The 13895-nt window shown below is 42.9% G+C and overlaps 1 protein-coding gene across 17 annotated transcripts in view; it reads left to right on the top strand.

Annotated features, from left to right (window-relative positions):
- Positions 1 to 13895, top strand: part of ADGRL3 (adhesion G protein-coupled receptor L3) — a 490221-nt gene that overhangs the window by 457886 nt on the left and 18440 nt on the right. For all 17 annotated transcript variants that reach the window (XM_054296033.1, XM_054296021.1, XM_054296027.1 and 14 more), the window contains one exon: positions 930 to 1026. In XM_054296033.1, the coding sequence (XP_054152008.1) occupies positions 930 to 1026 (97 nt within the window). The remainder of the gene's footprint in view (positions 1 to 929; positions 1027 to 13895) is intronic.

The following is a 13895-nucleotide window of genomic DNA, read 5'->3' as shown; positions in this document are numbered from 1 at the left end:
ACTGGATTTTTGGCACTTAAGAAAAACTTGGTCTGTCACAATGGGAAAAAGGTTTCCCAGTCCCCCATACCACCTACCATCACTTTCACACAGCCAGGGAAAATGTCCATCAGAGTCACAGACATGAGGTGAGAGAGAGTTTCCCTGGGACACCTGGGTTCTGCAGTCACCTTCATGCAGGGATTGGGATTGAACTGCTCACAAGATGCATTTTGCCTGATTTTTTGATATTTTTTGCAAGGTCTAGTTGGGGAGGAGTGAGACAGTGATGTAAATGCCACAGAGGCAGATACTTCACAGCATATTTGAGGAAGAAAACAGAAGGCCAACATATTCAGGACACTTTTGCCAGTAGCAGAAGCTATATCACAGATGGTAAAAGCATCACAGATTTTTCAGTATGGGAACAGAAGTCATTCATTTGCGGGGAATTTTTTTGCCCCCCTAAAATCCCCAAGATGGAAAATAGCTATAGAAAACTTCTGTTCATTAAGGGACACCAAGACACAAATCAAGTCTTCTGTTACACTTCACAAAAAATAAGAAACAAGTTGTCTGAGTATGAGAAGCACACGTGCCTCTGTGTGTGGGTTATTTTTCCATTATTTGGTGCTATATTGGTAAACCTGCAGCTGGCATGGAGTCTGAGTTTCTCTCATGCATGATGTATTTTTTTTTAAATTAAGATGTAAGCAATTCAATTCTACACTTTTTCTTTGAGCTAGGCATTTGTGTTACGAAGTAAGTGTGGCAAGGTCTGGCATGCATGAGGCAGGTTACAACAAAACAGCAACTGCTTGCTTACAGCTGGCTAGGAGCAAGTCTCGTCCTGAGCTAGACATGCCAGTAGCCATCCTTAGTGAGGCAGAAAGAAACCTCTCTACAGCTGCTAAAAATTCATTGCCTGCTGTGCTTCAATCCCTCTTCAGAGCCGGATTCGTAGGATGTGGAATGACACAGTTCGAAAGCAGTCCGAGTCTTCCTTTATTACTGGAGATATAAACAGTTCAGCTTCACTCAACAGAGGTAATTATAAATGGTTTTTCATATCTCTAACTCTTCTGATGGCTTTAAGGAGTCTGAAATATGCTGCCTCTTTGCCCCCTGCCTTTTCCTCCTCACCCCTAACGTCACTGGATCCTGTTCTACCACCCAAGAAATGTTACAGTGATAAATGGGAGGAGATGTTATGGTGGTTGTTGCCTTCTTTTTCTTTTCTTTCTTTATTTCTACACGCGCGTTTTCAAGAATTGGCATTTCTGGAAGGAAGGTAGAAAAAGTGAAAGAGAGAAATGAAATAAAGCTGAAATCTCCCCTTTCCCTCAGAAAGCTGCTAGTGCCAGAAGCTGCTGACGTGTCAGGCCTCATTGCTGACAGTGAAAATGGGCCATTACAGCACTGTACAGCCTGTGTTAAGCATCACAGGAGTCCTGATTGTCCTGCATATGTAGCAATACTGTCAGCTTTACAGAAGCAAAAGTGAACAGCAGAACATAGACGTAAGGAAAAACTGTGCTTGGAACAAAATTGTCTGTGTTGGTGTTAATATACCTAGTTTGAAGAAGTGACTGATGTGAACTTTACAGACATCTGTGGAGGAAAGGCTATCAGAAATGTATATGCCAAACAAAATGTGGTGTCTGGCACAAGGGGAAATATGAACAGCTTTTTTAAGCCAAGTGTTTTTCAGAGTGTTGTAGGAAACAGAATACGAGAAAAAGAGCCTGAGAGGTTGTTTCCTTTCTCTTCCATACAGCTACTTCATGAATTAACCCTCAGTAACCAGATGCCAGACTCTGTTTTGTGTTATCTGTCCAGCTGATGGTGAAATTAAGAGAGGGTAGAATTGGGATTACTGGGCCTAGCTGTTCTCTCATGATGATAAAAATCAAATGTATTTCCAGTCCTGATGGTTGTTCTGCAAAGCTGTACTGAGAATTGAGTTGGGACTTTGGTTCCTATTCAGTCTTTATTCTCTCTGATTTTAGGGTGATTTTTGGCTGAGGATAGGCTTGAAGGATTTTAACTGTGCTGAGTAATATTGAGTGCTGAGTAGTGGGGGAACAAGGGGTACATGATTCTCTGAGCATTATACACACTGCCCAAATCAGTGCAAAGGAGGAAGGCAGTGTAACATGGAACTGTAGTGTTCTTCAACTCACTGGTCTTCTTTTGTGCCAGGATATTTTCCCTTTGCACTGAAGATGCATTAATAAAGTTGACTATAACATTTCATTACTGCAAATCCCTGATTTATCCACATACATGGCCCTCACATCTCTCTCTGTCTCTGCATTAAAGACTGCAGAGCAGCGGTCTGGGTCTAATGGAGGGGGGAATTGGTTGTCACACAGAGGTTCCAGCAAGAGCCACTGTTTCCCTCAGCCATCCATCCCACTGCTCCATCTCAGTGGCAAACCAGAATGTGTTATGCATTAAATATTCGCTCCTCTAGTTAGCACAGAAGTTGAACTTGCTCTCTGATGCATCTGAGGTTACCAAGGACTATGTTTTAGCAAACAGGATCTCCTGGCTTTGTTACCAAAAGAAAGGTGTCTCTCCTTTTTTGGTTGTGTACTTTTTGCTATGCCAAGAGGCAAGTATGTCTGTCAACTGGGACAAGTGAAGAGGTTTCAAGTGGACAATATCCATTCCAATGTGGTGGGAGCCTGTTACAATATGTGCCTGTTATTTAAAGGTCAGTTGGGCAATGAACTGGCAGGGGAAGCATCTTCAAAGCATGTTTCCTCCAGATATTTTCCTTGTGTAAGGATACTTTCCTTCCTCACTGGATGAGGTGAATCACCTGAAGGGCCTGAATCTCTCTACTGGCTACAGAAACAGCCTGATAAGTGTCCTAGTAGGGAAGCCTTTTAGGTAGAACACTGAAGTGACCTGAGTAAGTTTTACAGTTCTACAGTCATCCTCCCTCTTTTTCACACAGGCAGGCACAATATTTGTTGTTGTTGGGTTTTGGGGGATTTTGTCTGGTAAACAGAAGTATCTGCAAAGTGGAGGTTAAAAATATGTCTATGGGAGATGGCATCTCCAAAGCAGCAGGTGGTCAGTTCCACATGGAAAAACACCTGACATCAACAGTATTCTCTCCAGGTATTTCTCCCTTTATCCTGTTTATTTCAGCTGAAAAGCAACATTTGAGGTCTTAGGGCTTTCCACAGAGAAAACTCTCCAGAGAACTGCAGTCAGAACAGAGCAGTGAGGCAATGTGTTTTTCACAGTTCTTGTCTTACTCTTAATATTTACATATATATTCATCTTTAAAGGAGCTGTTTCATTAATGTTTTATTTACAAGCATGCTATTGAGACTCAGAGGATTCAAATGTGAGCCTTGAACTGTATGGTCAGTAGCTTTCCTTGCCTGAGGTTGATACAACAGGGTCTTATTTCTGTTCAAAACTCCCACTCCAGCCCTCCCAGCCTAGACACTTTTTTCACAAAATTATCTGTATTGTCCCAAGTTGAACATTCTATGTGTGCTGGCATTTTCCCCAGAGCCTTCAAAGAGCAGTCTGTGTTCTAAAACAGGAAGAAAATGATCCTTTGTCCCCAGAATTGTCCTAGCATCCAGGTCTTGGAGCTTAACTCCATTTCTCCATGTCCTGGGCCAGCACTGAGTTTTAACATTTCTGCTGGGGCAGCTGAAAGCAGTGCGACACCCTCTAACTGGGGTACTATCTCATTGAAACCTGGTTTTTCCCTGATACCATTCATCATATTCACAGCCTCCTGCCACATGGTAACATCCCAGGCAAGACTGCTCTAGCTATCCGTATTTCCTGTATGATGACCTGCATTTCTGTATGACATCTCATCCCTTCTTCCTTCATGAACCTCCTGGGCATCAGTCTGGAATGTGGTATCTGAGTTAGTGCATGCCTCCTTTAGACATACAGCTATGTCCTTTTCTGGTTTAGCAGCTAACACACTGCTTATGGCTCTTTCAGCTTCATATTCTCTTTTATCTTCTATTCTGCCCTCTCCCTGCCAAGGTAATTGACCATAATGTTACTTATTTGAATTTATCACACCAGGAATTTCAGGCATAACCCCAAATATGGCTGATGTAATGTGGTCTGTAATGAAAACTTTATTCTGTCCTAAGGCATAGAAGACTATTTCAGATTATTTCCTGAAGGTAGCATCTAATTATTGATTAATAAAAAGTATGTCTGCCTTTGTTTCCCCTTGCTGCTCATTATGGCTTTGTAGTGATGTAAATTTGGGGTTGTTATATCACTGAAATCAGGAGGAAGGGACGAGAAACTGGCTGTGGAGCATGCCTGTCCAGCCCATGATCATGGTCTCAGTTTCAGGATCCAGGGAGAATTCTGCTCCTTGCATTCCCACTCTGCAACTCTGTCCAATTTTTCACACTCTGGGTCTGGCTGCATACTTTTTCTGTGTATTTCACATCCAACCTGTGCTCTACATTTATTTTCCTAGTGCTGAAAACTTCAGAGGTGTAAAAGCTGAACCAAGCTGATTACCTCATAAGTAGGAAAAAGAAGTTTCCCTTTGCCTGCAGGGTGTTTGCTGTGTGATCTTAATGCAGGCACTGGGATGCAGTGCTGAAAAAGTAGTGCAAAAAGAGTGCCTGTAGGATGGACTGTTTGCTGGAGTTCAGTGCTTTGCAGGCTCAAAAGTGGAATGTATGAAGGAAAAGCAACAGAGCTTGCCTGAGCTTTGGATGCATCCAGCTGGCCACCTCAGGATCGTGAGAGATGGGTCTGTTTGCACCTTTGGAGTGTTAATGTCAAAAAGCTCTGGGATAGCTCAGCCAGCCTTGCAAACAAGCAGTCATAGCAATGTGACACCAGCCTATTTTTATCCATGTCTTAGGTGAGAGGTAATACAGTAATTACTGTCTCTCTTTGGATATGAGACAACTGGGTGAGAAAAAAAATCTTTATGAACTATGTGGTACTTTGTTACTCTTCAGGTTTTCAAGCTGGGGGAAGGGAAGTGGTGGTATGATTTTTTTTCCAGAGGAAAAGTAGAAGTTATCTGTTCAAGAAGGGCCTGTTCCTTGTTTTGGGGAGGCTCAAGAGCAGCAGAGCCAAAGGGCTGTGTCACTGGTGCAAGGCAGTATTTTGTAAAACGAAAATGCTCAGATGGAGTTGTGTATATCAATTCAGGTTAGCACATAGTAGTTTTTCCCTCTTCAAAAAAATAACTAGGGCAGGGGTAAAGCCACCAGATTTCACAGAGAATAGAAACTGCTCCAGAAGTGTGTTGTGTTGGGTCAAGTGCTGTTCTCCTGCTGTAATGCACCAATTCTTAGCTCTTAGTTTATAAACTAGACAGCAAATTTAATAGTTTATCCCAATAGCAGTCCTGGAATAGAAACATAAGTATGTACACTCTTGTCTTTATATATATATATATATATATATATATATATATATATATATATATATATATATATATATATATATTGCTCTCCATCCCCATCACTCTGATCCATGGAGGTCCTCTGGAGGCACTTCATGTGAAAGAAAAGAAACAGCAGGCAGCTGTAAGAACAGAGCTGTGTCATGAGGGAGAGCACCTGGGAGCTGAGGGGGAGTCAAGCACCACCCAAACCCTCAGTGATGGTTCATTGGGCCACAGGGGATTAAGGCAGGAGCCCTGGACAAGGTGAGGGGATGAGCCTGGTCCAGACCACCAGGAAATACTGGCAGAGACAGGGCTGGAAATTGAGCTACAAGGTAGGTCCAAAATCCACAAGGCAAGGGCTGGGTGCCCAGAGCCAGCAGGGCTGTGCCTTCCTGGTGTATCTCGTCAAGATCACCAAGGCCTATGGGGGTCATAAGGACCTCAAAAGCTGTTGCAGATTGGAGCCCAGGACCCCTGGCAGCTCTTCCTGAAGGATGGTAAGTCCTGAATACAAATTCATCCATGTGGCCCTAAGGGTCCATTCATGAGGGAGAAGGCCCCTGCCAGCAAACCCCATCAGGGCCGTCACAAAGCCCTCGGATCCCCAGTATTTGCACAACAGATATAATCCCTGACTAGGAAAGCTGTGTTCATTCCCTGTTTGCTGCCATGCAAATGGGCTGAAATGGGATATGGAAATGAGGGTATTGTTTGTCACTCCCCCTTGCTTTTTTTTCCCAATGCATAAGTGCTGTTGCATGTTTCCTCTTCTGGGTAGCGTTCCAGAATAAATACTTGATTTCCCTTTGCTTTATTATTTCTCCTCTGTGTTTTTATGTCAACCACAAAGACTTAATCTGAAACACACACAGGAAAAAGGGAAATTATTGCTACTGTTTTCAGAGGTAAGCAGTTTAATGTCAAATTCATGTGGATTTCTTCATAATGAACAGAACAAATTGAACTCAAATTCAAACAGTGGGAATCTGAGTCAGAGAGGAAAATTAAAATGAAGAACATTAATATCCTTATTTCTAGCCCAACCGAGACCTGATTGTTTCCTAAATGAAATCTCCCATCAAATTCCTTCCACCCACCCAAAAATATAATTAAGCTGTGACTTCCAGGCTGAAATCGTAGCTGCACTGTGAATTCAGCAGGGACAGCTCTGTGTGTTATTTTCAGGTGGATTTACTTTCCTGCATTTTTCAGAAGCAGTTATTTAGAAAACACCAGTAGAAGGTTAAATTCTTCCTTTGGTAGGAGACTGTCACTCTGGAAGACAGGAGGTATAGGTTAGCCCTGAGACACTGCAGTAAGGTTTTGGTCACCAAATCTGCCCTTTCTGCTGAGAGATGAGAGCTGCTGGATGTGTCTCAGTGCTGCAAGATCAAGAAGTTTCACTTTAGCTGTCTGCAGGGATGATGGGTGCCATAGTGTGGACATAACTGGCCAATACAGCAGTGAAAACAGGGTGGAATTTGGTGTGCTGAAAAGCACAGGCAAGCAGGGGAGGAGGGAAGAAGGAAAAAAAAGGAAGGAGCAGAATTTGGATTCCCCAGGGATCTCAAAGCCCATCCTTGGTACACTTCAAAGTGCAATTGCTGCTCATTATAACCCATTTGCCAGTGCTGATCCTTTGCTGCCTAGATAAAGCAGAGAGAAGGTGGAAATTTGGACAGTGGAAGTGCTACTGTTGTCATGCATCAGCCTTTCTCAAGATGCTTGTTTGCTCCTTGATGGATTAATATGACCAGTGTGACAGAGATTTCTGCTAAATTTATGTTGCATGTAAAACAAATAGCCAAGTTCTAGGAGAGGTGGAAGTGCCTCTGCTCATCTTGGTAGGATATTCAGAGGACACCACTAAATAATCTATCACAGTCTGTCTCACTTCTTATCTACTCTAACACTTATGGCTTCTCTTGTGGCTTGAAGATATTAGAGAATAAATACTTCCTCCGTTTTCTTTGCATTTGTTGTATTTTTTTATAGTTGGCAGCAAACAGTGCCCCAGTTTCTCCTGTTAAGTCAGTCAGCTTTCATGTCATTTCTTTCAGAGAGATCATTTTAGGGTGTGGGGACTTACTCAAATTAATGAGTTGTGGCTATATGAACATGCATGTTGGCAGCAGTGTTAATGGTCACTTCTTTCCCCATTATTTCTTGTTCCAGTTGTGGTTCTGGGGTAAGCAGTTTTAGTGCAGAGGACTCACAGGATGTCCAAGGTGCCTGCAGTTGCTCTCCTTGATAATGAATGCATCTGTAGATACCTGAAGGGAACTCACCAAAATATTCATGGATGTGAAAGTGCACATTATTCTTGGTTTCTGAGCACTTAACAGCTCAAAGACAATTGGGCTAAAGAAAAGTGTCCATCTTCTGCAGACACTTTGGTCTTGTGAGAACCATCACTACGCAGCTGGGTATGTGGTGTGGAGCAAGAGCCGCATCTGTTTAAAACTGAATACCCCCTGCAGATGCTGTAAAATCTTTGAGCTCTGTTTTCAGTCATGCTCAGGGTTTGATGGATGTAAATGCAGAGGAATTATCAAAGCTGAACCTGTGTTGGCCTTTGTCAGGGACAGCAGCCTCAGTGACCGTTCAGAGACCATCATCTGTCAACGTGCAAATCTCACTACTTCACTGTCATTGCTTCAAATCTAAAACAAAACACACTCCCCCCAACCTGTCCCTTTGTGCAGAGTGCTGAGAGGTGTCAGTGCCTAATGTTGTCTGTGCTGACCATTGCTGAGTTGGCAGGGGCAACCTGCAGCACGAACCTGAGGGATGCAGCAGTCCTTGCCCTTGAGCATCACCCTTCACATTGCAAAGCCCTTAGTCCTGGGAAATTTATTCTGTGTGTCAAGGGGTCCATTGGTCCTGGAGCCTGGAGGCCTCTGGTTTAGCCACAAACAGCAGCAGCAGTGCCAGTCTCTTCCCCCTCTGGAATATGATTACATGTTCAGTTTCTAATTTTTTTGAAGGCTGCTACTTGAGAAGGGGGTTTTTGGAGGTGCTGCTTGTTTGGGGGAAATCAAGGGGTAAAAAGCAGGGTAGAATCCCTGACAGCGCTGCCCTGCTAATCCAAAGGCAGCCTGTGGCCTGTTTTCCTTCCAGCATCTCATCCATCCACAGCTGCTCAAATCCTACTCTTCACTGGGCAAATTGGTGTTCAAGGGTGCTCACTGTCCCAGCATCCTGAGTGCTTGTATTAGTACTCACACCTCCAGGGACAGCCTGCAAAAGAAGTAGCATAGTCCATTTATATCAGAACTTCCAAGCTTCCAGTTTACCCACTGCAGGAGGCTGTTCCTTTACCTCTCCATGTCCCCACCACCATTAGGCATTTTCCTGATGAAGCTCTTTGGTTTCATCCTCCCCACCCTTCTGCTGCTTCTGTTCCCTCTTGTGACTCCTGCAGACACACTTACTCTCCCCTGACCCCATGGATACCCCTTCCTGGAACCCACTGCCCAGATGGAGGGTGTATTTGGAGGGAGTAATCCACATGCCTTTGCACCAGTTCTGTCACAAGGGATTGCTGTTTGTAAGCCAAAGAAATCTCTGCAACCCTGTTAAGCAACTGTTGGTTTGACTAAATGTCAGCAACTGGCCTCAAAATGACCCATCCTGATAATCACATATGAAGTAAAGAGAAGTTCCAAGTAGGTGACAGCTGAGGAATATTTTCTCTTTGTAAGGTAAAGTCATCAGCCTTTTGGACTAGCAAATTGCTATTGGTGGTTTTTATCTTCACCCCCCCCCCCCCCCCCTTTCTCAATCAGCTGTACATTTTATGCTAGAAAAATTATGATTTTCTGCATCAGGGATCAAAACTTAGGGAGTTTAACTCTTATTTCTGCCTATGTGCAAAATTAATCCCATTGTTGATATTCTCCTGGTTTATTTTGCCTCTCTGCTGCCTGGGACTGAGTTAGCTGAGATTTGTTGCAGTGATTTCAGTGAGTGACATGACATTCTTCCTCTGGGAGATATTATGAACTGGCTTTGATTTTAGGATTGACAGCCATATAATTGGAAGTTCAGTCATTAGGTGGATCAGCTTTAAAGAGGAAAAGTAAGGGCAAGGCAATTTCTGAAATCAGAGCAGGCTTTGGGGAGTATTGGATTTGGCAGCGTGTTGCTGCAGAGCAGGCTTGATATGGTGACTGTGAAGGAGGAAGGAAAAAAGCATAGCTGCTTTTAAAGATTCCTGGAGCATGATGCAGTTTTCATCACAGGCAGGGCTCTCTGCACATCTTGGGTGAGGCCTCAGGTTTAGTGAGAAGCAAACAGGAACAATTGGGATAATGCCTGTTTGTATAGTCAAGATACAATGTGGTATAAACCCTTGTAAGGGGTAGTGGTGTTATAAAGAAATGTCCCATCCTGGAACAATGTTTCTGCTCCAGGCAGTGAAAAAGTTATTAGCAAGTGAGCAAATACTTGGATGTGGACTAGCTGTGTGTTTTGAACATGGCCTGCAGATTATAATCCAGCAAAGGTTTGTCATCTGAAATCATTGCCAAAGAAAGGAAGGGGGAAAAAAAGAGACAAAGAAATACTTTCACTCCCCTGTCTCTGCATAAAAGCACGGGATGTTTCATGTGGCAGAAGATGGCCTAGAGCTTAACAACCTCATTTACTGAAACTCCCTTTCACTGCAGTCAGTATTAATAGCTTCACAATGAATAGATTAGATGCTGCAAGTGACAACAAACCTATTTGAGAGAAATTTAATAGGGAAGTTTATTGAAGTTTATTAACTGAATCCTGTTGGCTATTATGAGAACAGAGCTTGATAAATCTAAATGTCAGAGCATTTGTTGGAAGGAACTTGGAAAAATACTGAAAATACCTGTTGTCCTCCAGCAAATGTGTGAATTTGCTTGTCATAATTGCATTTATTGTAAGAACAAATTTTGAACACATAGAAGACCAGGATTCATTAAATACTTGAAAGCTCTACCTGTAGAAAAGAACACAGTGCTGGTAAGGAAAGTCTCAAAGAAAACTAGAGCTTTGACTCCTCAAATCTTACTTTTGTTTCCCTGGGAGCAAAATGGAATAAGCTAATAGTGAATGAAGTTTAAAACCAGCCAGAATTTACAAACTGAAATCACTGCAGAGAGGCCATTCCAATAACACTCAAGTCTGAGCTATTCACTGCACTTTGGGTAAGGCAGAGTGTGTTATGGGGTTGTTTTAGTACACACTTAGAGGAGGACTGAGTTCTTACCACATCATTTGTGTCCAAGCTAAACCATGTCCCCTGATAGCTCAGGAACTGTTCTACCTTCAGGGAGTGGTCCATGTTCTTCCTGGCTGTCACTTGTCCCTGCAGGGCAGTCTGAAGTCAAGGACATGGCGTGCAAGAAGCTGAGGGACCAGGTTCATGCTGGATGTGAACCACAAGATGAGCTGGGTGTTCCAGGTGTCAGAGCAGCCAGGAGTACAGCACTGTGCCCTTACCTTGTGGAAAGGGAGCCACATTGCTGGCAAAGCAGGGAGGAAACAGGACTGAGATTGATTGAAAACACAGCAGTACATGTAATTTCTCCTGCAACAAACAAAAAAAAGCCCAAGAAAATCTAAATTTTGGAATTGCTGGGTCAGAGGCAATGAAACATTTTGTTATGACACAGATGTGCTTTTTCTAAATTATTTTTGTTTCTACTCTAATAAAAAGTTGAAATAATACAAAAAGTCAAAGTCAGCTTTTATACCAGCCACTCTTCTGGAACAAAAAGTGAAAATATTTAATTTGGAAAATACTGATTTTGTATGGACATTTTTAAAGCATTGAACAGCTCATCCAATTAAATTTGTAAGCTGGTCCATTCTCCTTTCTCAGCAAAACTGCTCTTCTGTCACATCTGCTCAGTAGTGGGGGAATCTCTCCAGTCCCCTGCTAAAATGCACATACCAAAAATATTTTGGTATGCAATTGAAAAGACCAGAAGTCAAGGAAGATACATGGTGGTAGTGTTGCCTGTGCAGACAGATGATCCCAGTTAAAGCAGTGCTGCTCAAACCCTTTCAGCCTGGCAGAGCCGTGGTGAGTAACAGTATTATTCAGAAAATCTGGAGGAGCAGTTGAATCCATTTCCCTTCCAGCTGGGTAGACTATGCAGATGATTCAAGGTAACCTGTGTGGCTTTGTCAGCCAGCTGCCCACAAGAAATTTTTTGAATTTTATTCCTGAGTGATGCAGTCTAGAGTCTGGCAACATGTGCTTGTCATCATAATTTTCATCCTTTGCTTTCAGTGAGTGAATAAACCACGCTTATGTTTAACAAGGTGCAGTTTTCCCATACAGTCATTACACAAATCTCTTCCAAAAAATTATCTCTGCATTCAGTGTTGTCCTGCATCAAAGACATCAATTTCTGCCTTAGAAAGGAAAGAAAAATATTCCATTTGATTGCATACTGTCATTAAAATAATACCTACTTTCATAGCCACAGAAAGCAGCTAAGTGTCGCTATCTGAATCCTTTGTGTCTGGTTACAGAGATGTTAAAACTTGTGGGATTTTCATTTTCTTTGTCCTGGTTGGTTTTCCTAACAGTTTTTCTTAGTTTGCAAGTCAAAAGTGCAACCCTCCAGATCTCCCCCTGCACCCTGAGCACAGGCCATGGCTTCTCCTGGCCTTTTAAATCCAGCACAGCTGGATCTGTGGTGCGTGGATCGTGAGGATCACCGGTGCTGGGAGAGGAGCAGGAGCATCTGCGTGTTACCCAGCAAATACATGCCTTCTGAAAAATCATAATTTCTTTCTACTTGTGATCACAGCCTGCAAATCCTTCACTGGAGGAAATCTAGCCTCAGGAAGCCTTGTACTGAGCACTGGCCTTTCCAGAAACCCAAATTTGAATGTAATTTTGGATATTAGAGCTGATCTGCTAGCTGTGTTTTGCTCTGAACTTTGGTTGAATAACAGTGGAAACAAGGAGACTCGGGACTGTAGTTGTACCAATGTGGTTGCAGGGAATACTTTCATAGAGGTGTGAGTTCTGCTGTTAAATGTTTACTGGTTGGGATGATATCATCATGCTGTAAAAAAAGGTGAACCTGTGGGTTTGAGCCCATCTTTTTTCCATGCCCCCACACATATACAGCATGATAGGGGTTTGGAGACAGAATGCATTTGCTTTCAGTAGGGTGCCTTTGACTAGCAGAACTGGAGGTGATTCAGCACAACTGGATAGAAGGCAGTTCCCCTAACTAAATAAAGAGTGGTGGCTGTGGGCTGGCCTTAGGTTGTGCATCAGATGGCAAAGGAGGGATCTATATAGGGGCTGCTGTTGCTGGAATGTAGGAAACCATGGATGACACAGAGCCATGGGGTTTGCTGGGAGAGGTCTGTGTTGCACCACAGATGCTGAGAGCCAAGGATCCAACAGTAAATGAACAAATAAAAGTAAGTGATGATTACTGCTACCTGCTGAAGATATTAGGCACATTGCCAACGCTGGGCCTGATGGCTGCCAGGGATCCCTTCCCAAGAGTGCTCTGACAGGGAGGAGATTTCAGGTGGTCAGCAGGCACTTGCAGCCCTGATCTTTCTGGTTTTTGGGCCCCTGGACATGCACTGACCTTTGTATTGCAGCCCCAGCGATGCACACCCGCACACAGGACTGCAGAATAACTCTCCTTGCTGTCCCCCATGGTGTTTTGGGAGAGCATGCTGCTATGATCCCGTGCTTACTTTATTGGTGTTTTGTTGGCTTTCTATTACCAAGGCTATTATCATGCAAATGAGGTCATAGTTCCATAGTCTGCCTGCTCCTTCTGCTCCAGCCTCATCTGCAGACCTAATCCACTCTTCCTAGTAGTCCTGTTGGTTGCTATAGCAATGATAAAGTGGTATGAAAAAGCCAGGATGATACTTAAATGTATGTCTGGTATTACATTTTTCATTCTTTCTCCTGGGAAAGATAAACCAAATAATGAGAGGTTTGCTGGTTTTTGTTTTGTTTTGTTTTGTTTTTTTGGGGGTTTTTTTTTGTTTGTTTTGGGGTTTTTTTGGTGTATTACTGTTTTATCAAAAGCTTTAACTGTGGGCTTTTTGGACCCTGGATGCAATCCTCTCTCAGCACCCTTTTAGTCTGGGAATTTTGCAACTCAAGAGCAGGTAGTAAGAAACAAGAGCCCAAATTTATGAATACAGGGTACATGGAATTTTGTATTTAAGATGCCAAAGTTACATTTATTGTGTTGTGCACAGAGTAAGTTTGCCACTTCATCACAATGGGAACCTAAGCTGCAGAATGCTTAGGGCCCAGTTTGGTCTCTGAATGTATTGAAAGATATCAGAACATGTTGGCTGAGGGTTTGTTTTAGATTTGCACAAGTAGACTTACTCAGCACTGCCACTGAAAGTGGCATTTTGAACAGTAAATTAAAAAATCTTAATGAAATCAAGGGAGAGGAAAGCAGAAGATGGAGTATTTTTGCTCGGTTGCTGCATACAGGAATGGGTCACTGTAGTA

This window comes from Melozone crissalis, unplaced genomic scaffold (genome assembly GCF_028551555.1).
Source record: "Melozone crissalis strain CALT ecotype California unplaced genomic scaffold, PUWL_Pcris_2 ptg000006l_1, whole genome shotgun sequence".
In the NCBI taxonomy this organism is placed as follows: Eukaryota; Metazoa; Chordata; class Aves; order Passeriformes; family Passerellidae; genus Melozone; species Melozone crissalis.
This window is presented reverse-complemented; position numbering and strand designations above follow the sequence as displayed.